Source organism: Prunus avium, chromosome 1, assembly GCF_965620075.1.
Source record: "Prunus avium chromosome 1, drPruAviu1.hap1.1, whole genome shotgun sequence".
Taxonomy (NCBI): Eukaryota; Viridiplantae; Streptophyta; class Magnoliopsida; order Rosales; family Rosaceae; genus Prunus; species Prunus avium.
Genome location: NC_142284.1, coordinates 16,026,062 through 16,047,039, shown reverse-complemented (window position 1 = coordinate 16,047,039; position 20,978 = coordinate 16,026,062). Strand labels below are relative to the sequence as shown.

At 36.4% G+C, this 20,978-nt stretch overlaps 3 protein-coding genes across 3 annotated transcripts in view; 1 reads left to right on the top strand and 2 right to left on the bottom strand.

The window, feature by feature from the left end:
• LOC110749067 (histone-lysine N-methyltransferase ATX2) overlaps positions 1-10,368 on the top strand; it is a 67,023-nt gene extending 56,655 nt beyond the window's left edge. Inside the window, exon 26 of the transcript XR_015832851.1 lies at positions 10,206-10,368. The gene's annotated coding sequence lies outside the window, so the exon portion shown is untranslated. The remainder of the gene's footprint in view (positions 1-10,205) is intronic.
• On the bottom strand, positions 476-1,398 carry LOC110749275 (PHD finger protein). The gene is made up of 2 exons (XM_021949346.2): positions 1,104-1,398; positions 476-847 (listed from the first exon to the last, which is right to left on the bottom strand). The coding sequence occupies exons 1-2, from the start codon at positions 1,171-1,173 to the stop codon at positions 534-536; spliced, it is 384 nt and encodes a 127-aa protein (XP_021805038.1). The 5' UTR covers positions 1,174-1,398; the 3' UTR covers positions 476-533.
• LOC110747957 (histone-lysine N-methyltransferase ATX2-like) lies at positions 10,150-20,960 on the bottom strand. The gene is made up of 18 exons (XM_088246817.1): positions 20,854-20,960; positions 20,580-20,677; positions 19,800-19,976; positions 18,922-19,065; positions 18,703-18,750; positions 18,383-18,500; positions 18,236-18,301; positions 18,097-18,158; positions 17,816-17,872; positions 16,861-16,929; positions 16,451-16,649; positions 15,615-15,899; positions 15,046-15,107; positions 14,887-14,964; positions 12,801-12,896; positions 11,682-11,785; positions 11,461-11,608; positions 10,150-10,542 (listed from the first exon to the last, which is right to left on the bottom strand). The coding sequence occupies exons 2-17, from the start codon at positions 20,649-20,651 to the stop codon at positions 11,467-11,469; spliced, it is 1,779 nt and encodes a 592-aa protein (XP_088102943.1). The 5' UTR covers positions 20,652-20,677; positions 20,854-20,960; the 3' UTR covers positions 10,150-10,542; positions 11,461-11,466.
• Between the last annotated feature and the right edge of the window lie 18 nt (positions 20,961-20,978).

Sequence of the window (20,978 nt, the reverse complement as noted above, 5' to 3'; positions counted from 1 at the left end):
TGGCTACAGTTGCTAATTTGGCTGTTGTTACAGCTAAATAGACGCGTAAAGTACAATGTGATGTATTCTTCTCCACCGTGCATATAAAATGCAAATCTCCAACTATGTAAGCACTTGAGGAAGAGTGCCATAATTACAATTGTATGCAAGGAAAATCCTCCATTTAGATTATAAGACATAGTTTGGATCTGCATAAAAGAAACACTGCTTGCCAAGCATTGTGTTAAGCAGCCATAATGGCCGTGGTCATGTTCGCATAGCCTAATTATCATTTTAGTAGTCTCATTTTCTGCAATTTTTAGCTGAATTTTAGGGTTAATGCCATGTTTAAAGCTTCTCTGATGGTTACCTTCTGTCCATCATCAATTTAATTTCTTAGGGTCCAGAGATGTTTTCCATATGTTCTCATGTTTATGTACTTAATATTGTTAATTAAAACGAGATTAAGAATAATTCATCACAGGGACCCAAAAGATGCAAGACAAAGGAAACTAATTAACTGCTTAATTACCTGGTAGGCCTAATTAATCTGATCACTCACATTGAAAAGACCAGATTTTTGGATACATGAGATACTTTTGGTGAGAATAATTGAAGGAAAATGTCTGCAGAGGTGCCAATGGCAACCCGCTGTTAATAACACAATCATCGACGCCTAGCACTTTGAGCAGCCTCGGGTTGACCAGAGCCTGAGGAAAGCTTCCACACTTCAAATGAATGTCGATGATTGGGCACATAGGGCACTTGTTATTCACCACCACCATGAACTTTGGAGACCTTCCAAACCCTACTTGGGTCTGTTGAACTGTTGGAGCTTGACCATTGGTAGTACATTTTTCTCCCCACCCTGCATACATCACATTTAAATTAGCACTTGATATAAGTTGTGTATGAAAACCAAAACTCAATCAATGTTTTTTCTTTGTAGCGATTTTGACACTACGAGTTTAGCTTCTGGCACTCTCGATACCAAAGGTATAAAAAAGGTTTGAAAGTATTCAATTTGAAGTGCCAGAGACTAAATTGGAAGTGCCAAAATTGCTACTTAACCTTTTCTTTTCGGTGAGAGAGAGAGAGAGAGAGAGAGAGAGAGAGAGAGAGACCATGGGGGATAAGAGATGCAAATGTAAGAGAAGTCCAGAGAAGAAGCTTGAAAGCTGGTTGGCAATGCATTGTGAGTTCAAGTGAGGATTATTATGTAACAAGAAGTTTGAAGGGGTGGATTGAACTGGTTGGTTGGTTGGTTTATATAGAGACAATAAGGAGTGGATGGGGTTGAGTGACTTGCAAGCTTTTATGTGGTTGTTGTTGTTGTGAGTCACGTTGTGGAGAGTGGAGAGTGGAGACGGAGTCACATGCAACTGGAAGAAAAAAAGGGCATTAGGAATAAGAGAGGACTTGAAAAGTTAAAAGGGAGGGAGTGAAGAGAAGGGAGAGTGTTTGCAGATATTGTACATGGCATTGCCTCCCTACCGCTACCAAACAACCAGCTTCACATGCCAATGTCAGATTCAGACCCCAAAAGACTGACAGCAATTCCACTGAAATGCAGGGTTTTCTGTCTGAAATGCAGCAACACTCTCTCTCTCTCTCTCTCTCTCTCTCTCAGACCAATCACATGTTCTGCTTATTTACACTACACTACAGTATAACACGGGTTTGTCTTCTTCAACCTATCTGCATATCGCATCCTTGCCACCCAGCAATGATAGATTCAATCATTAGGTTTTTATTAACACGGGATCTTGCTTAAATCTTGCTTTTGTTATAGTTACTGTTAGAATTTTGTGCACATTTAGACCATCTCTAGCAAACTCTCTATCCTCTCATCCCTAGCTACTTTGGCTAAAAAAAAAGGAAAATTCTCCTTCCAACAGACTCCCTACTTGACTCTCTATTTTGGAGAACCAACTTTTGGCTCTCTCCATCTAGCTAGGAGGGGAGAGAGATAGAGACATTTGGGAGGTTAGTGGGGTTGGGTTTCTATTTTTCTTTTTGATATATTTGATTTGCAAGAGAAAGAGGGAGAAAGAGAAACAGAAAATAATAATAAAATATTTCAGATTAGCCAAAATAGAGAACATTGCTGGAGAAAACACCTTTTTAGCTATTTTAGCTAAAATTTGGCTAAAATTTGGAGACTAATAGCTGCCCTTGCAAAAGATTGTGGTGTTTCCACCCATTGCCATGACAACAACTATTCACATGAGATATGAGGAGAGAAATTTGTATAGAGTTTTGGTGTGAGAAGTGAAAACTATGACTAAGTATTTATTTTAGATTGTTTTCAATTTTTTTTTAAAAAATTTTGTTGATGACATCATCACTGACGTCAGCAAACCTGGGCTTGAACTCAGGCTCATCTTGCCTGAGGGCTGGCCTGGTTTCATGGGCCCCAGAAATTTCCCTGACCAGCCCTTTCTGCTGAAAACGGTTTTTGAGCCTAAACCCCCACAACCCTTGTTGCTGGAACTGCTCTTACATCGCTCTCTGTGTATATGATATCTTACTTCCAAGTTATATTGCTATGCGATACCGACACTTGAGTTTAACAAGCAATGGCCACAAAAACCTAAAAGCCTGAAGAAATCTAAAAGGTTCCAAAATAATCCTAATTAAATTCAGAATCTAATCGGATTCGAAATTATATTAAAACAAAAAACAAATTAAAAATAACAACATATGTAATCAATCCACTGATGTTCACTTGAAATTCCTGTAAATCCCAAATACTTTTGTTTCGTAATAACTCTGAACAATTTTGAATTTTATTTTCTTCACGTTTCAGTACTCTCAATTGAATTGATTCCCTCTTTATCCTACGTCGTACACAAACTCCACTTGAAGAGACATTGAATCTGTGATATCACCCTGCTCTGGACAGTGGTCTGGATCAAGGGAATCCATCCTCCTTTCTCCTTCACGTCACCCAATGAATGATATTCCATTACTTTAATAAAAGCATCTCAGAGTAAAGTCTCAGTGTTCGATCAAATCAAACAACATGCTCGCCCTCTCCTCTGTGCTTCGAAAGTGAAGCAACCAAACCACTTATATTTTTTTTTAATACAAGCGATAGTCTAACTCTAAACTACAAGGAGGAGTGAGATTTCGAACCTGAGCCCACTAGTCTGTTTTCCACTCAGATAAACCTTGTTGGCATGGCAACCACCGATTGGTGAAAGAAGGAGAAGAAAATGGAAAAGGGCAAAAACTAAAATTAACCAACCAAATTTCATTGGTTAACGTAAGAAAGTTTTTATTTTACTAGTGTCTTTATAAGACTACACTTCTGTTATTCAAATGTGTTTGAGAATGTAGGGCTGTAAGTCGACTCAATACAATTCAAGCTTGTTCGAGTTTGATTCGTAAAGCTAATATCTCATATGAACCGAGCTTGAGAAACTAGGCATTTGGCTTGGCTCGGGTCATTTAAACCCCTAGATATTAGCCTTTCATCTATTGATAAGTTATAATGCAAGAGGTTTGTTTTCTTCTTTGTTTGCCACGAATTTTCGTAGCTTACCTTTTAGATTCTAATGGTGTTATCTCAGAGTTTATTTATTTATATTTTTTACAAAAGCACTATTCTAAACTACTTTAATGTAAGGTGGGGGTTCAAATTTGGGTGCAATGGGGAGGGAAAATTGCATTGGCCAGCTGACTTAACCTACATTTCCGTCATCTCACAGAACTGACACACTACATACTTCTGTTACTAAGATACCCTAACCATTACCAAAAAGGGAACAACCCTCTCTACAAGAGTCAGAACTGTCCCTAAGTGCAGTTACAATTGCATCAGCCTAAAATCAGAAACACAATTATAAACAAATATAGATAAAAAAGTGTAGAAGGAACTAGGGAGCACGGGTTTTGAAGGAAAGAAAGAAAAAGAAATGAAATATGAAAGCCTGAAAGATTGGGGGAAAACAAGAGAGTTATGTCCTAGAAATCCCCCGTACTGCTCTTTGTTTCTGCAAAAATTCCAACATAACTATGTTATGTTTTCCTAATTAGATCGGTGCACTAGATACTAAGTCACATCAGGTTTGATAAGGGTTTAAATTAAGTTGTACCTTGAGGCCCAAAACCTTGTGAAATAAGGAAAGGTTTTAGGGCCTATTAAGGAGTCCTATTTTTGTTTCCTTTTTGCGTGAACCGATTAAGTGGGCTTGGAAGATTAGTCAAGTCGGCCCTCGGTGATGAGTAGAGACGACTTGACCTAGCCCTATATAAGCTTAAGGCCCTGCTCTCATCAGACACGTTCTCAAAACCTATTCTCATCATAAAGAGAGAGCTGAAACAGATTCTGAGAGAGAGCAGAAGTTCTTGAGCCGTCCCTGATAAATTGCTAGGATTGCTGCGCTATGGATAGGATGAATTTTGAAGCTGTGTATTCTAGGAAGTCGGCTCCAGGTACGTTTTCATCATGTCCCTATATGTGTTGCAGGTTGTGTGTAAGATCTAGATTACATTATAAAGAAGTCTAACAGTTGGTATCAGAGCTTTAGGTTGTTCACACATATCTGTAATCGTTTGTTCAAGCATGCCTAATCTGTTTACATATCTGTTTACATATTTGGTTATGCTATATATTATTTTGGTTATGTTTAATTTTTTGAAAATTGATTAAACATGTTTTTATGAAATATCAAAAGTTTAAAGAATCTGGAAAAAACATGTTTTGATCCGATTTTCATATTTTCAAAACTTTAAATGCGTTTTTGACCTAGCAGATCACCTTAAAAACCTAAAAAAGTCTATATGTCACAGCATAGCTGTGAGTTCTTTAAGTTAGGCAATTCCCTATTCAGAAAGGTATTTTGCGTCAAAAACGGACACCGAAAACCCCTAAAACACTGTTCACAGCAGATTCACTGTTCACTGCACAATTTTAGGGGTTTTCCTTATTGAACTATGTTTTGTTTGGTTATCTTTCTGAGCCAGATATATGTTTGTTTTTTGTTCTGAGAATCAACAAATTTTTCATAACAAAACCAAACCTAAATACTCAAACCCTAAAGAAAATAACCGGAAATTGCATTATACATGAATTGCTTGGTAAGATTCTTCAACAAATAGAATCTATCTAGTAATTTATTTGTAATGGCACAAGATAACATGTAATTTGTGTAAGCTATAAGTAATCTCTTGCCACAAAGGTGTGATACTTAATTAAGGACGCTTGCATGTATTATTTGTTAGTTTTGTGAATGAAGTTAAACTGTTTCTCTTAACAAATTGAGAATCGGTTTCTAGGAAAGTAATATGTAATATGCTTTCGTTTGCAAATCCTTACAGTTATGAACACTCCCTCGATCAATTTCTCGCGAAATTGAAACACTCACTAGTCAAACCTTCAAAAGATGGAAGTTTGATTTTAAGGATATTCTCGGAATGAATGAGATCAATTATGATTTCACTCATGTTTTGTTCGTTTATATATCTTGTAGAACAACTCCAAAAGTTTGGGAGAAAGGAGAAACATTTGGCTTTTGATAGGTGTCACTCGTGTCAAGTTGTCACAAATGGTATTCTAGTAAAGAATATAGTAGAGCTAATTAAGAAGCGGCATGAAGATGAGCTGGAGAGGAAAAGGGTTAAGGCGCAGCGAAATCGTCGACCATATGGAGGACCCATAAGGATATATACACGGCTACAAAGGACAGTCTCAGAAGTCTTAGGATCGCTATGAAGCTTGGTGTATGCGCTTATGGGAGAGGAAGAAATATCAATAAGCTACTTCGATACAAGAATCTTCTAGTGCATTCAGTGAAACCTGCGCCCAACCTGAATCATATGTTGAGTTTTTTGATGCCACCACTAATAGGGAGATAGCGATACTTGACCCATTCCCTGCTAAGGAGAACAACACTTTCATGGCGGCGGCGGCACGTTGTGACAAGGAGGATTAGATAGCTGCCTGTTGTTTTAATTGAATAGTTGATTAGGTGTAGTAGATTTATTTTAGAGTTGAATGATGCAGTTTATATACCCTAAATAAAGAGAAATTTATTTTCTATTTCAAGATTATTAAGACTTGGTTTTATTTTGGATTCAATTAAAAATGGTTTCATCTCAGAATTCAAGGACAATAAAGGAGGATTATATTGTCGTAATTACAATAAAGAGGTTGAAGTTTTAATAGCTAAATCGAGTGAGAAAAGAATAGAAGTGAAGGAATATCCACTAGGTTATGGCATAGACGTTTAGGGCACATTTCAAAAGAGAGAATGAAAATTCTGGTTAAGGAACAAATCTTGCCATCATTGACTTTTGGTGATGATGAAATTTGTATTGAATGTGTTAAAGGAAAGCTCACTAAGACTAAGAAGAAATGTGCAACTCGTAGTAATGATCTCTTAGAAATCATTCACATAGATTTTTTGTGGACCGTTCCCTCATCAAACAATTGATGGAAATCGTTATTTCATCACCTTTATAGATGATCACTCTCGTTTTGGTTATCTGTATCTCATAGCAGAAAAGTCTCAAGCTTTTGAAATGTTTAAGGTTTTCCAAACTGAAGTAGAAAGGCAGCTTGAGAAAAAGATTAAGATTGTGAGGTCGGACAGAGGGGGTGAATATTATGGACGTTTTGATGAAGGAGGACGACGTGCTGGACTTTTTGCAAGGTATTTACAAGAAAAATGGAATAGTTGCTCAGTACACAACGCCAAGGATTCCGCAACAGAATGACGTGGCTAAGAGAAGAAATCGAACTTTGAAGGACATGGTTCTTAGCGAGATTTCTAAATCTGATTTGCCAACGTTTTTTGAGAGAGGCGATCAAAACAACAAACTATAGAGTGCCTAGTAACTCCGTACCTAAGACACTTTTTCGAAATTTGGACTACCAGAAAGCCTAGCCTAAGACATCTTCATGTATAGGGTTGCAAGACTGAAACTAGAATCTATATCCCTCAGGAGAAGAAGCTTGATCCTAAAACGATTAGCTGTCTTTTTATAGGTTATCCCGCAAGGTCAAAGGGTTTTAGATTTTATTATCCAAATTATGGTACCCGAATTGTTGAGACTGATTGTACAAGTTTTAAAAGGCAATAGAGAGTCAGAATGCAGACAAATGGAGGGAAGCGATGTTGAATGAAGTTGAAAGCATGAAGAATAATCAAGTATGGGAATTAGTTGAACCTCATAAGAGCCAGAAATTGGTAGGCTCGAAATGGGTATTAAGATAAGGAAGGATAAAGATGGAAGAATCGAAAGATTTAAGGCTAGATTGGTAGCCAAAGGATTTACCCAAAGGGAGGGAATTGACTACACTGAGACGTTTTCTCCAGTTTCCACCAAAGATTCTTCCCGCATCATTATGGTTTTGGTGGCGCATTATGACCTACTTTTGCATCAAATGGATGTCAAAACTGCCTTCCTGAATGGTGAACTCGAAGAAGAAAATTATATGAGGCAACCTGAAGGGTTTGCAAATGAGGGAAAAGAGCATATGGTTTGCAAACTTGGTAAGGCAATTTATGGACTGAAGCAAGCAAGCAGGAGGTGGTATTTCTAATTTCACCAAACTATTTCATCTTATGGTTTTGAAGAGAACATAGCTGACCAGTGCATTTATTTGAAGAAGTGTGGGAGTCGATTTATTTTTCTAGTGCTGTATGTCGACGACATACTCTTGGCTACAAATGACCACAATTTATTAAAGGACACCAAGGAGCTGCTTTCAAATAATTTCGAGATGAAGGATTTGGGAGAAGCTGCTTTTGTGTTGGGCATTGAGATTCAGAGAGACCGAGCTCGAGGCCTTCTGGGACTGTCACAGAAAACATACATTGAAAGGGTACTCAAGCGTTTTGACATGGGTATGTGTTCTGGACAGAAAGTTCCATTGGCTAAAGGAGATTTAAAGAAGGAGCATTGCCCTAAGAATAAAGAAGAAGAAGATGAGATGAGGAACAAGCCATACGCTTCTCTAGTTGGAAGCATTATGTATGCACAAGTGTGTACAAGGCCAGACCTAGCCTTGTGCATTAGCAAGATGGGGAGATTTCAGTCAAATCCGGGAATGCAACATTGGATAGCTGGAAAGAAGGTTCTAAGGTACCTACAGAGAACAAAGGCTTATATGTTGATTTATAGACGCACAGAAAATTTAGAGCTTGTTGGTTATGCTGATGCAAATCTTGGAAAAGCAGAGGATGATTACATCTCTACTTCAGGTTTTCTTTTCAAGATGGCAGGAGCAGCTGTTGCTTGGAAGAATGCTAAACAAACTGGTGTTTCGAGTTCAACCATGTTTTCTGAATACATAGCTTGCTATGAAGCCACTTCGCATGCAGTATGGCTGAGGAATTTTATTAAAGACATTAAGGTGGTGGACTCGATTTCTAGACCAATACAGATATTTAATGACAACACAGCTGCTGTTTTCCACTGCATGAAAACAACAAGATGTCGTCTGGACTTCAGCATATTGACAAGAAATATTTAATAGTGAGGGAGAAGGTAGCGGACAAACTAGTCAGGTTTGATCATATCAGAACTCAAGACATGATTGCAGATCCGTTCACAAAGTTTTTGCCTTCAGAAGCTTTTCTGAGACATGTTGAGAGTATGAGAATTTTTCCTAGCTTTGATGCTGCAATCTAGTGGGAGTCTTGTTCCCATTATGATATTTTACTAGTTTGTTTGTTGTTGTTCATTTTGATGTTTTCTGGATTGAGGGATTTGCATTTATGGTTGACAATTTTATTAAATTCTACCATTTTGACTATTTAGCTGTTTAAACTTATTATGCAATTTTGTTTATGCATGTGAGTTTAAGGTCTCTTTTGAGATACTGTTGTTTTAATTAACATTGCGGATTGACTCTTGCTAAGTCGTAAAGGGGTACTTGTACTGAAATTGCATAAAGATTCACATTAAAGATCAGTACATATTAAGGTTCACGTTGTAGGTGCTTCATGTGTTTTGAGATTGCATTATGTGATTATAGATGGGCTGTTTTTAATAAAGAGAGCAGTGTTTGTCTATAGTTCGTTTTGTCTAATCACTCTTCACGGTAGCTTGAGGGGAAGGACTTAACTGTTTTAAACTCATGGCCAATAAAGATTATCAAACCTTTCGGAATACAGAAGCTTAGTATTCTAGTGCTTGATCTAGTGGGAGAATGTTATGTTTTCCTAATTAGATCGGTGCACTAGATACTAAGTCACATCAGGTTTGATAAGGGTTTAAATTAAGTTGTACCTTGAGGCCCAAAACCTTGTGAAATAAGGAAAGGTTTTAGGGCCTATTAAGGAGTCCTATTTTTGTTTTCTTTTTGCGTGAACCGATTAAGTGGGCTTGGAAGATTAGTCAAGTCGGCCCTCGGTGATGAGTAGAGACGACTTGACCTAGCCCTATATAAGCTTAAGGCCCTGCTCTCATCAGACACGTTCTCAAAACCTATTCTCATCATAAAGAGAGAGCTGAAACAGATTCTGAGAGAGAGCAGAAGTTCTTGAGCCGTCCCTGATAAATTGCTAGGATTGCTGCGCTATGGATAGGATGAATTCTGAAGCTGTGTATTCTAGGAAGTCGGCTCCAGGTACGTTTTCATCATGTCCCTATATGTGTTGCAGGTTGTGTGTAAGATCTAGATTACATTATAAAGAAGTCTAACAAACTATTCATGTTAACTAAATAGCATTCACTTTTTAAGCAACAAAACTTGTTCAATGAAAAGCACTAGGAATGAAACGAGCAAATTTCAATTAAAGAAAATGGACCCTAAGGTACGAAAAAAGAAGAGAGATTTAGTTATATATCCATTCTTAGCACTAATGATATAGATAAACCCTACACCACTTAATTTTTATAAACAAACCCAAAAAATGACAACTAGCCCAATTGAATTTAATTTTGATTATTAAATTACTTTGATACTCTATTAAGTGTTTTGGGTTTTTTTTATATGAAATTTTTGGGGTGGGGTTGTTTTAAGAAATCAATGACAATTTTGTAATTTATAAGAAGTTCAAAGCCTTTTTGTTATGTTGTAAATAGGCTTTAAGTGTGTTTCTAAAGTCCATTTCATATGGGTTTTTTTTTTTTTCATAATTTGGGCCTATATATTGGGTATGATAGTGAATCTCCCAAAAATAAAAAACGCCTCCAAGAGCTAAGAAACCATCCTGAGATAACATCAAATCACTTTTCATTCATAACTTTTGTACTTGTTTTTCACAAAGGTTAATGTAATTATATGAACAATTGGGTCCCTAACCTTACAGCATCAAGACAAATGAGGAAGGATTATCCAGAGTAACTTACTTTATCACTAAGTGAAATTGAATTTTGTTATGAACCTCAATGACGTCTTCAAATTTACATGCGCGGACCAAGAGGAACCAGCTTGAGCCAAAAAGAAAAGCTGAATCACTTGATTTTTTGTCATGTCATGTCAAAACACGAGGAAAACCGGAGCTCTACAACCCTATCTTCCTTGAGATGTTGTAACAGACCATTGGGAGTAAACAATCCATCTCCGAAGTATCTCACGTGAACATATTTTACAACAATAAATTTCTGCAAACAAAAATGGAGGAAATGATCAGTACAAGGAAAGCATTCTCAAAGCAAATGGCATGGAACATCGACCCCAAAAAACGAAAAAAGGAAAAACACTTTGCTGAGTGCTATAATTTGGTAATTTTTCAATGAACAAAGTATGATTGCACTTTGACTTCTATTACGACACCAGCGAAGCTCTTTAATCAGTAGCTTTGTCAATGAGCAAGTACCTCATCAACAGAAAACATCCTCAGGTTTTCTACACATATTACATACCACTTTGGGTACAGCTCCCCCATATAAATTAAGTAGGTCAAGTTCAAATCAGTGGCTTAAAACAACACATTGTCCTTTCACTTTTATCCATAAAAAGACTATGGATCCTCTTTTTGTTTTGTTATTATTTTCTTCCTCTAATCCTTTTATGGGGGATTGGTTGTACTATATATATGTTGGATGGATGATTTGAAAGAAAGGATTTCAATTTGACAATAAGGCTAAATTTTCTTAATTCATAAGATTTTAAACAAACATATCCAATCTTTTTGTCTATGTGCCAAGGCCTAAGGGCATAACAAAATGACTAGATACACACAGAGCTACATAGTATCAACTCACAACCAATAAGTACTTCACAATTCAGAAAAATGAAAGTTTCTAATGTCTCAAATTCTTACTTATGGAATGCCAATGGTCCATGGGGCTAGTGACACATAATCCTTCATTTAAATCAAGGTGAAGGGTTAGTTAAATATGAGGAAAGCGGACCTATCTTGTTCTTATCATTCAAACATTTTCATAAACAGTTTTTAATAAAAAAGCAAACATTATTTCTGGCATAAAAAATGCAATTTGAATCAGCAAAATGCTAGGAAATGCAGCTTTCAAGGGAGTTAATAATATGGCACAGGAAAGACCTTACAGTTCACCTACCTTTTATCATTCACCACTCCAATTTATTAACTCACTGCGAGGTGCATAATGCTTTGTTGCTCGCTCTTCTGCTTCAACATCATTAACCACCCCACGGCATCTCGGAAAACCACAATAACATGCTAGTTGTTCATCAATTGAAAAAAATCTGTCATATTAAGGAGAAAATTAGCACCTGAAATTATAAAGAAAAACTGCACACAGCCAGAATTGAGGATAACCTATAATCATATGTAAGTTCTTCCCATCGTTTGATGTCTCTCTTTGCAAATATAATTATATGCTCATCATTATTAACACTTATGACTCTTGAGTAGCAATTTGGCTGCACACAAGAAAAGTAAAGCCGGTCAGGAATTAACAAAGTTAAATAAATAACTTTTGGGGAAGCCATCCAATATAAAATCAGTAATCACAGTAGCGTATGCAATTTTAACAATAAAAACTATATGATTTCCATCAATATAAAATGGCAACATAAACCTACGAGTACAATTCCCAGGATCTAAAATTAAGTTCCCCCAATAAATAGATGGGATTAACAATTTGGAGAAGAAAAATGTGATGAAGAAGATAATTGAAAGATCATAATTAATTAAAAAGGTTTTATGAGAACGGATCACAGTATAGAAGCCTTTACAACCACTATTTTACTTGCCAACATGCAGCCAAAACTACAGGCGAGTTTTTCACCAAAACAATAGACTACAGCAGACATTATGCTTTGACAGTGAAGATGATGATCCAAATACAAGTGAAATACAAAATGAAAGAAAATTAACAATGACAAAAATAATGCATATGGCAATCCTTGAAGGCCAAAAGATTTGCATGCCAAAACATCTTTCACAATAGTTTAGGGTTGTTTGCCTCCATATTTCAAAAGACTTTTATGCCAAAAAGCGAATATTTCTTGAAATGTCTTCTCGGAGAAGCTCAAATGCATTGAATGGAGGAATGCTTTTTTATTTCCCAATCCAAATGTTTTACAAATGACAGTGACATCCACCATTTGTTTCTTCTTCTTTTTTTCTTTTTTCTTTTTTTTAAAAACATATTTACTTTGCTAAAGCTTCATTATGGTGAACGTTCACCTTCAGGATTGCAAAGTGATACGCAAATAGGAAAAAGAAAACTTAAAATCTCCAAATTCTTTCATTAGTTTGTATCCAATAAGATAGGTAATTGCTAAAATGCCATTGTTCACGCATTTAGCTTGCTGCTAAAATGTCAATGGTATCATGTCAATCTATGCTAGATTATGAGTAGTACAAAGGCAATTTGAAATACTTCATATGAGTAAACACTAAATAAGCAGACAAGGGTCAGATAATGCTCACTTCACAAGAGTGATTAATCAGGTGAGCAATGCTTCCAGCTCTTGTGGCATCAATGACCCGTTCATCATCAATCCGGAACATATAAGTCCCAGCCCCCTGCATGAGAACAAGTAGATTTTTACACAGCCATTTCTTTCTCAGTTCATATGCAAGCATCAATATATGTAAAAATTCCTAAACGGCAGTTACATAAGTTGTTTATAAGATCCATACAAGTGCTAGAAAATCAAAATCTGTAAGTGTAACAAAAATGCATCTAATAGAGATGCCTGATTATTTCAATTCTCTTGAACTTTCGTCGGCAACTCTGACATCTGAATAAACGTACAAAGACCAAAGGCAGCATGATTCACGTTATCTCACAACAAAATAGAAAAGGACTTGCAAGAGAATAACCCAGATCCCTAACCAACCCAAACTCTCTTGTCAGAACGGGTGGGAAGCAAAGTGAGGTTACTAATACAAGATAATAGATAAGAAACTTCATCAAACTCCCTATCACTGAGATTTCTTCTAAAAGTTAGGTTCCAAGAAACAACCCTAAAAGGAGGAGAAGGCAAGGATGAAATGGTGGCGTTATGATTCAATGAGGATCCGTACAGTTCTGGAAATAGTGATTAAAGAATGACTCACCAGACCAAATGTCTTAGTCCCACTCAACAAGATAGGAGCATGGTCTGAAAGAATTGTTAGAAGTATAGAGACTAGACAATCCTAGGGTACAAGCAATCCACTTCCTAGAATCAATCCAGGAGGGTTAAATTCAAACATTGTAAAGCAGATGCAATGGAGATGAGAACTTGGCTACCTCGGCCTCATTCAGGTTTCACCTGAAACTAAGTACTAATTCCTAACACCACTTGAGAAGGCCCCAAGCTTGATGCTTTTTTTTTTTTTTTTGGTTGAATAGAAACATTTTGTATTCAAAATTAGAAAGGGTCAAAAGAGAGGACAATTAGAACATAGACAAAAAGAAAGAAGCAATAGCAAGTGAAACAAACACAAAGGCCACGCAACACAGAAAACATAACAGCCAATCAAAAAGACAGCCCCTTAAGACACTACAGCCAGCAGATTGCGCATAAATGTAGGATATGATATATCCTTAAAAGCAGGGGAAGTTGATGCCCAAAGAGCAGCCCAGAACTTCACTCTATCCCATAACTCTACCACTCCGACTCCCTTATAATCCTCGAAGATTCTCCTTATTACATTCCAGCCAAAGGTTCCAGATCACTGTCTGCATCAAACTGCCCTAAAGAATTTTAGCTTTCTTTCCCCTTCCCAAAGCATCAAATTTGATGGAATAAAGCTCAAAACAGCCTTTCGGTATTACCCACACAATGTTAACTTCCTTCAGTAACATCTCCCACAACTTTAGAGAGAAAGGGCAATGAAGGAGGAGGTGGATGCATTTTCCACAAGTTTGATGCATTTTCAAACAAGTATATACACATATGCATACTCTTTGTGAAGGAAAAGAACTATTTTCATTCCTATTGATCCCACCTTCATCCTTTGGGTATTCTTTGAGGAATAAGAGTGAACTGAAGGTCACTCTAGAAGCATCAAGAAGCCTATTTTAGAATCTCATTCAGTGTAGCCATGTGTGGAGCATACAAGGAGCATTCATCCACAAGGACATGTGGCACAAGTCAGAGGATAAGTCATCTTCTACATGAAGGTGTTGTCCAATATTAAGAAATACCAGTGCCATTCTAGCAAGCACAATCCCGAGCACAAAAGACGATCCTCTATGGTCTTTGTGATGGAGCCCTAGATAAAAGAGAAGTATTTGCTCACACGGTGTTACGCTTTTAATGGCTTACACTACGAGTCCAAGAGAAAGACTACTCAAGCAAGAGAACAGAAAAATCAAGAGAAGATATAGCACATTGACTTCCTATAGAGTGAAGGCCAAATGTACAATTTGGCTTAAGATAAAATCACATAAAGCCTAGTCACTACCATGAACAATTTGAAATCTATTTCTGATGTGATTTGTTAGGACCAACATAAAATCCATGCAAGCATAATAGAGCATAAGTTGCAATGAGCACAGCAATGGCTTAGTTACGTAACTTACCACCAATGAATTATATATGAAGTGCTCTCTCCTGTCAGCTACAGGAGGTCTAACAAGTTCACCCGTGTATTCAATCACCTGCAACAGATATGAAGAGATATGATCAGCATTCAAAATTCTCTTCTACAGGTTCAAAATATACAGAGAAAATTAATTTACCATGTCCCCTGCTCTATGTGGGTGCTTAGCAAAGATACCAAAACCATGAATTCCCGATTTTCCTGCAGTTTAAAGTAAAACAAGTTCCAAAAGACTGAATTCAGAATAACAATAGTTAGGGTAACATATAACACTGAATGACATGGCAGACACTATACAAGCAAGGTCATGAACACATGTAAGATATAGTTAAAACTCTAAAATTCCGGCACATAAGAATGCATGCTATCTATTAAAAAAAAAAAGGATTGGAAAAATAACAGGCGTCTACAAATAGCCACATGAGTTTTAACGTACAGCAATTTTCTAAATTGTATGTGCATTTATTAAATGCTAAAAACGTTACAAAATGATCCCCAAAAGACCTAGTTATCTACTTCTAGCTTCAAAGAAGAAACAAAATTCTATTATGAATACCAAAGAGTGAACCAAAGAACCAGATGGGAGATTGGTGAAGATAATCAGAACTGAACATAAATAGGACAAACTATATTTACATACAACATTCTTGGAGGTTTCTTTAAGGAAATTCGGATTCACGAGTAAAAAACAGAAAAACTATATCTTACCAAATGCTAGTCGTTTCCGAAAGGTGTCCCTCATGTATTTATACTTCTCCGCCATAGAAAGTATGTCGTTAGGAGCATCAAGTTGAGAGGCTTTCAGCCTTTGAAGGTTAGAGCAGAACTTAGAACCAACAACACCATTGGGAGGCCGTGAATTACTTGACAGTTGGTGTTGGCTGTAACCACCAACTAAGTAAGGCTGGTTCTCAACAAACAAACGCTTTAAGGATGCAGCAGCTATGGCTTCAGGTTCTTTTCTCCCTCTTCTACAGAAGTAGTTGTATGGCTCTGCCCAAGCGTTGGAATGAGAGATTAAAATACAAAGTTTATTGAATTTATTTTGAAATTCCTTAATTGAGTATCTATATCAATGATCGCCAGTAAACTAAATGAGCATTCATGGAACATATTTGAGAAGACAAACAAGCAGAACCAGTCATAATCAACTCTGACTCCTTACAATGATTTTTTTTTTTCCCTAACAGGAAACAAAGATTTTCAATAAATTGAGGGTGGCAACCCCAACACACACTATGTCGTAGAAGTCTGAAAGAATAAATAAACAATTATGCCCCAGCTCATGGCTACATAGTACGATCTCCCTTGGTGCAAAAACTATAAATAATTTAAGCAAAACAAATCTTCCCCACAACATAAAGACTGGAAACAGTACACACACAAAGTACACAACAAAAGGTGGAGAAGCATTATAATTTATAACACAATATCTGTTAAGTATACTAAAAGCAACGTAGAGATGTAAACAAACTTGTGAGGTAATTTACAGCAGGATTACTAAAAATACACTCTAGGAGTATACTCACTATACATTTACATACCAGTACGAGCACATCCAGATGGATTGGATGGCGGAGTGTAGTCTGAGCATCGACGCACTGTTCGGCCAATACGGTCATCAGCAGCTGAACGATCATTAGTTGGCTGCCTATGCTTCTTGCAAAAGGAAAGAAGGCGGATGCACTGATCTTCTTCATCATCTTCTACAGAAAGTAGATGCAGCCGGTCCTCATCCTCAAGCTTCGTAGTAATAAAAATAAAATATAGAAATAAATACAAAGAAATTCAGGACAATTTGAGCAAAAAATTCTAGCGATAGCATTAATTAATACATTTAAGAATACAGAGTAATATAAAACCAATACATGAAGACATCCAGAAAGCTATTGAAACAATACAGAGTTTAATATAAAAACAAAAATGTCGTGAAAATGAGGAAAACAAAAACTACCTCAACACAAAGACCAGCAGCTCGTGCACAAAGTGGATGGTATGCCGCACAACAGGTATTGTTTGAACACTGGAAAGAAAAAGAAAAGGCAGCAAAAAAATAAGAAACAGTTATCAAGGAATTTTCATACCAAACTGTATACGTTTAAGAATGAAAAATAAATCAGGAAGATACCAAGATGTAGATGTGTAAGTAGATATATCATAGAAGAACATCATGAAATTTCTAGCTTAAATGCTGCAGTCATAGATTGGAAACGAACAATGACATTGATACATATTTAAGCTTTTCCAGTAATATTCTAAAATGGATTAGAAATAAATGTTTTTTTTTCTAAGACAGACTATGCCTCCCAGAAATGTAACCCCAAATAAAGAAAATTGGTAACTAGCAAAAGTGTAAAGATTCTACCGAATGCTCAACTTTGGAGCATTCATTAAGTTAATTCTTTTACCAGGACCAGGTACCCTGTTTTCTTCAAAAATGTAAAACTAAATAAAGCAGACTGATGACCACCATACAAGTAAAAGGTTCTAGAAAGCCCTCAATATGAATCATTCATTAAGGGTATTGGTAATGCCTAATATATTTTTGTAGCAAACACCAAAATGTTCAAACTTGGTTATATTGAAGTTGAACTGACTTTGTTATAACTATACTGCTATACTTCTTCCATCCATTAGCTTTCTCTTTTTGCTTTTTTTTTCATCATGTTTCTATTTTTTATACTTCTCTTTAAAACAAATGAGCCTGGTTCAGAACCAATAAAGCAGAATAAGCATTTCCCCTTGAAAACTGTTTCAGCATCATCATAGTAGCCTGAAACAATTTCATTGTTTGTATGACTGCTTCCAACCACTTAAGAAAGTTAAATATAATTTGGCATCAAGATACACATTATAAATACAACAAATTTACACGCATTTGACTATGATTAGATTCTAAATGAACTTACTTGAATACAGGCTCCATAAGAAACTCCACAGATGCTACATAATAGCTTCCAACGGTCCTGTAACAAAACAGGAGATTACTGGAAGCAGGAAAATATTGACATAAAGGTGTTGGCGATTTTGATTCCAAAGGATAAAAAATATATGAGACCGCTGCCACAGACAAATCCTCTCAAGATAAAGATATAAAAGGTGACATATGTCAAGGAAAAACGAGGCTGAAGGGGAACAAAGGAAGGAGGCCATAATAGTGCGGAAACATAAAAAGTGAAAAAGGAAATACCTTGTTGATTCTACTAAGCCCATCAATTGGCTCCATTCTCTTAACATCAGATAGGCAGGTTTCTAGAATATTTTCAGAGCATTAGAAAAAATAAATAAATAATTGAATGATCAGAAATGAAAACCGTGTTTTCATGAACCTGGTATCCATATGGCACAAGCCAGATGAGCCCAGCGCCCATCAGTTGTAGGCTTCATTGCCCCCCCTAGAGGAAAATCAGTTCAATAAATTAATAACGTGAAATCCATGGCATTAAAAAGGTAGACTCTTAATGATTTCTAACTACCTATTACAGGACAAAGGCAGCAAGGCGGTGCAGGTTCAGGAGCCCCAGGCCGACATAAGTTGCATAACCATAATACGCCACCAACAGGTTCCAGTTCTCCATAGCATCTTGCATGGACCTAGGAAAACATTATTTCTTCTGGTGAAACCAATAACCAACCAGGAAAGGTAAACACGTAACAAAGTAGAGAAAGAACTGTTTCAAACAGCCTAGAAAAAGAAACTTGGTTGACTAAAGCATATATGACAAAATCAAACTTGAATTTGATAGTTTAACCAAGACCACAGTAATGTGATGCCCAGCGTCAGAAAAACACTTACCATCATTCTGCATTTGTCACACTGCAGGAACAGGTTGTTTTCGTACTCCTATAAACAAAACACCAATTAGCAAAACCAATAGGGAACTAAGTTTAAACGAACTCCCACCCAAAAAAGAAAACACAGAAACTTGGGGAAAAAGAAAAAAGAAAAATACATATAGTCTATCTTTTAAACAGTCAATGATACAATATGATGGGAAAAAACATTCACATCCACCTCATCCATGTGGCAAACACTACATTTATCGAGGTCCTTCCAGTCCACACGAACAGGTCTGTAACCAACAGGAACATCTCGATATCTTCTAGAAGCTAACTTGCACTTGGGTAATTTTGAAGAAAGCTTGGATTTTATTAACCCCTGCAAAAACACCAGGTGTTTATATTAGGCTAGAAATCACGGAACATGGGAAGAAGGAACAGTTTATGGAGCATTTTAGAATGGCATGGGCTTCAACAATTAACAAGATGGCAGCCAATACAAAATGAGTAAAGAACCATTAACTCAGCAACAGAAAGATTTTCCAAATCCTTACTTGACACTTAATTCTGTTCATCAGAGAGACGAGCAGTACAAACTGACGAACATGCTTGAAGATTACAAGTTATAACAATCATTATTAAGAAAACTATTAGATGATTTTTCTCTCTTTGATAGGAAACAAATTTCATTAAGAGAAAAAGAACAGATCAATGGACAAGATGTCCATAGGAGCAAAGAACAAGAGAACTCTAAAACATCACAAACAAACTTAAAAGGCCATGAGATGATATTATTATCATCATTTTATCAACAAAATGTCAACTTTTGCTTTAAGTAAACCCATTAAGAAGTTCATGTCCATGATTGTAAATATTGACACCAAAAATAATTAACAAATTGAGGAATGTCATTCGAATGTTTGGAAGATGGCGGATCAGCCTTGATAATAAATTCAGCAAGACAACCATAAAACATAAAATTAATATTTGACTGAACAAATAAATAAAATTGACATCATAGCCCAAGAAAACATGAAAATAAATCGCTGCATCCACAAATGTATAACAGTAGAAGAAACTTAGTAGGTCTAATGCACAGCTGAGCTTAGGTACCTGAATAAGTTTTGCAACTTCAGGTATTGAGAAACCAAACATATGAGAACCAGATTTATAGGTCCCTTCCAATCCACCGTCAGCATTAGCATTAGAACCAACCAATGATGTGTTTTGTGTTTTCCTTATCCTCTTGTATATTTTATTCCAACAAACTGATGGTGTAGATCCCTTGAACTGGAAAAAAGAGGGGAAAGGAAAATACATAACAGAACAATATCAGCATATCTTCATTCCAGATACTCTAGTACTGTACATCCTACTCCTGTGCTCAATAAAGGAATCACAAAATAGAAGGCGAAACATATAACAAGACAAATATGTCCATTTATTACAAACTGAAAAGGCAGTGCTCCATAAGTAAGAAAGCTTACACATCCATCCTCTCAAATGGATATTACTTTCTAGATTACTTATATCAATTTATGGGGAAAATACACAGTAAATATGTATTCTGGATTATAATTGTAGACCATAATTTATGAGAATTTAAACTAAGCAGTGATAAGTCCCTAAGCAGTGATAAGTCCCTTATCCCTTAATCAGATGCCTAACCAGTTTACATACAATAGGATTAAACGGAGGAGAATTAAGTGTTTACTATAATTCAAGAATATGAGCAAGACCACCCCTATGGTAGTAGATGGAGGTATCATTACAGCTTGACAGGAGATGACACTATAAACAAAAAAGAATTCATTGGGCAGCTTATGAAGGATGTTAAAGAAACAAGCACAAACTATCAAATGCACTCAAAATGGAAACTGGAGAAAACCGAACCTGCTCTCCCGTATCTAATGTCACTTTGAACAGAGGTCGAATCTTTGATTCGGTATCTCTCAACACCTCCATCTTATATAATGTACATACAGTTGGATCTGACCAAAAAAATTATGAGAAAGAGAGATTGTTATTAGAATGATACCATTGCAATAAAATATAGCCTTTGAAACTTAACATAAAAGAAAGAATAATCTAATATGAAAGGCTAATATATAATAAAAATTGAGAGAGAGGGAGAGAGAGAGAGAGTGTGTGTGTGTGTGTGTCCCACCTGTAATTGAAGTAAACTTCCTCAAGGCAGTATAACCTTCAGGCCAAATGTCTTTCTCATCCTGAAAATATTCTGAGTCCCTGACAACCTTTCCTGCAAGAAACTCAATATGGTGATGAATAGAA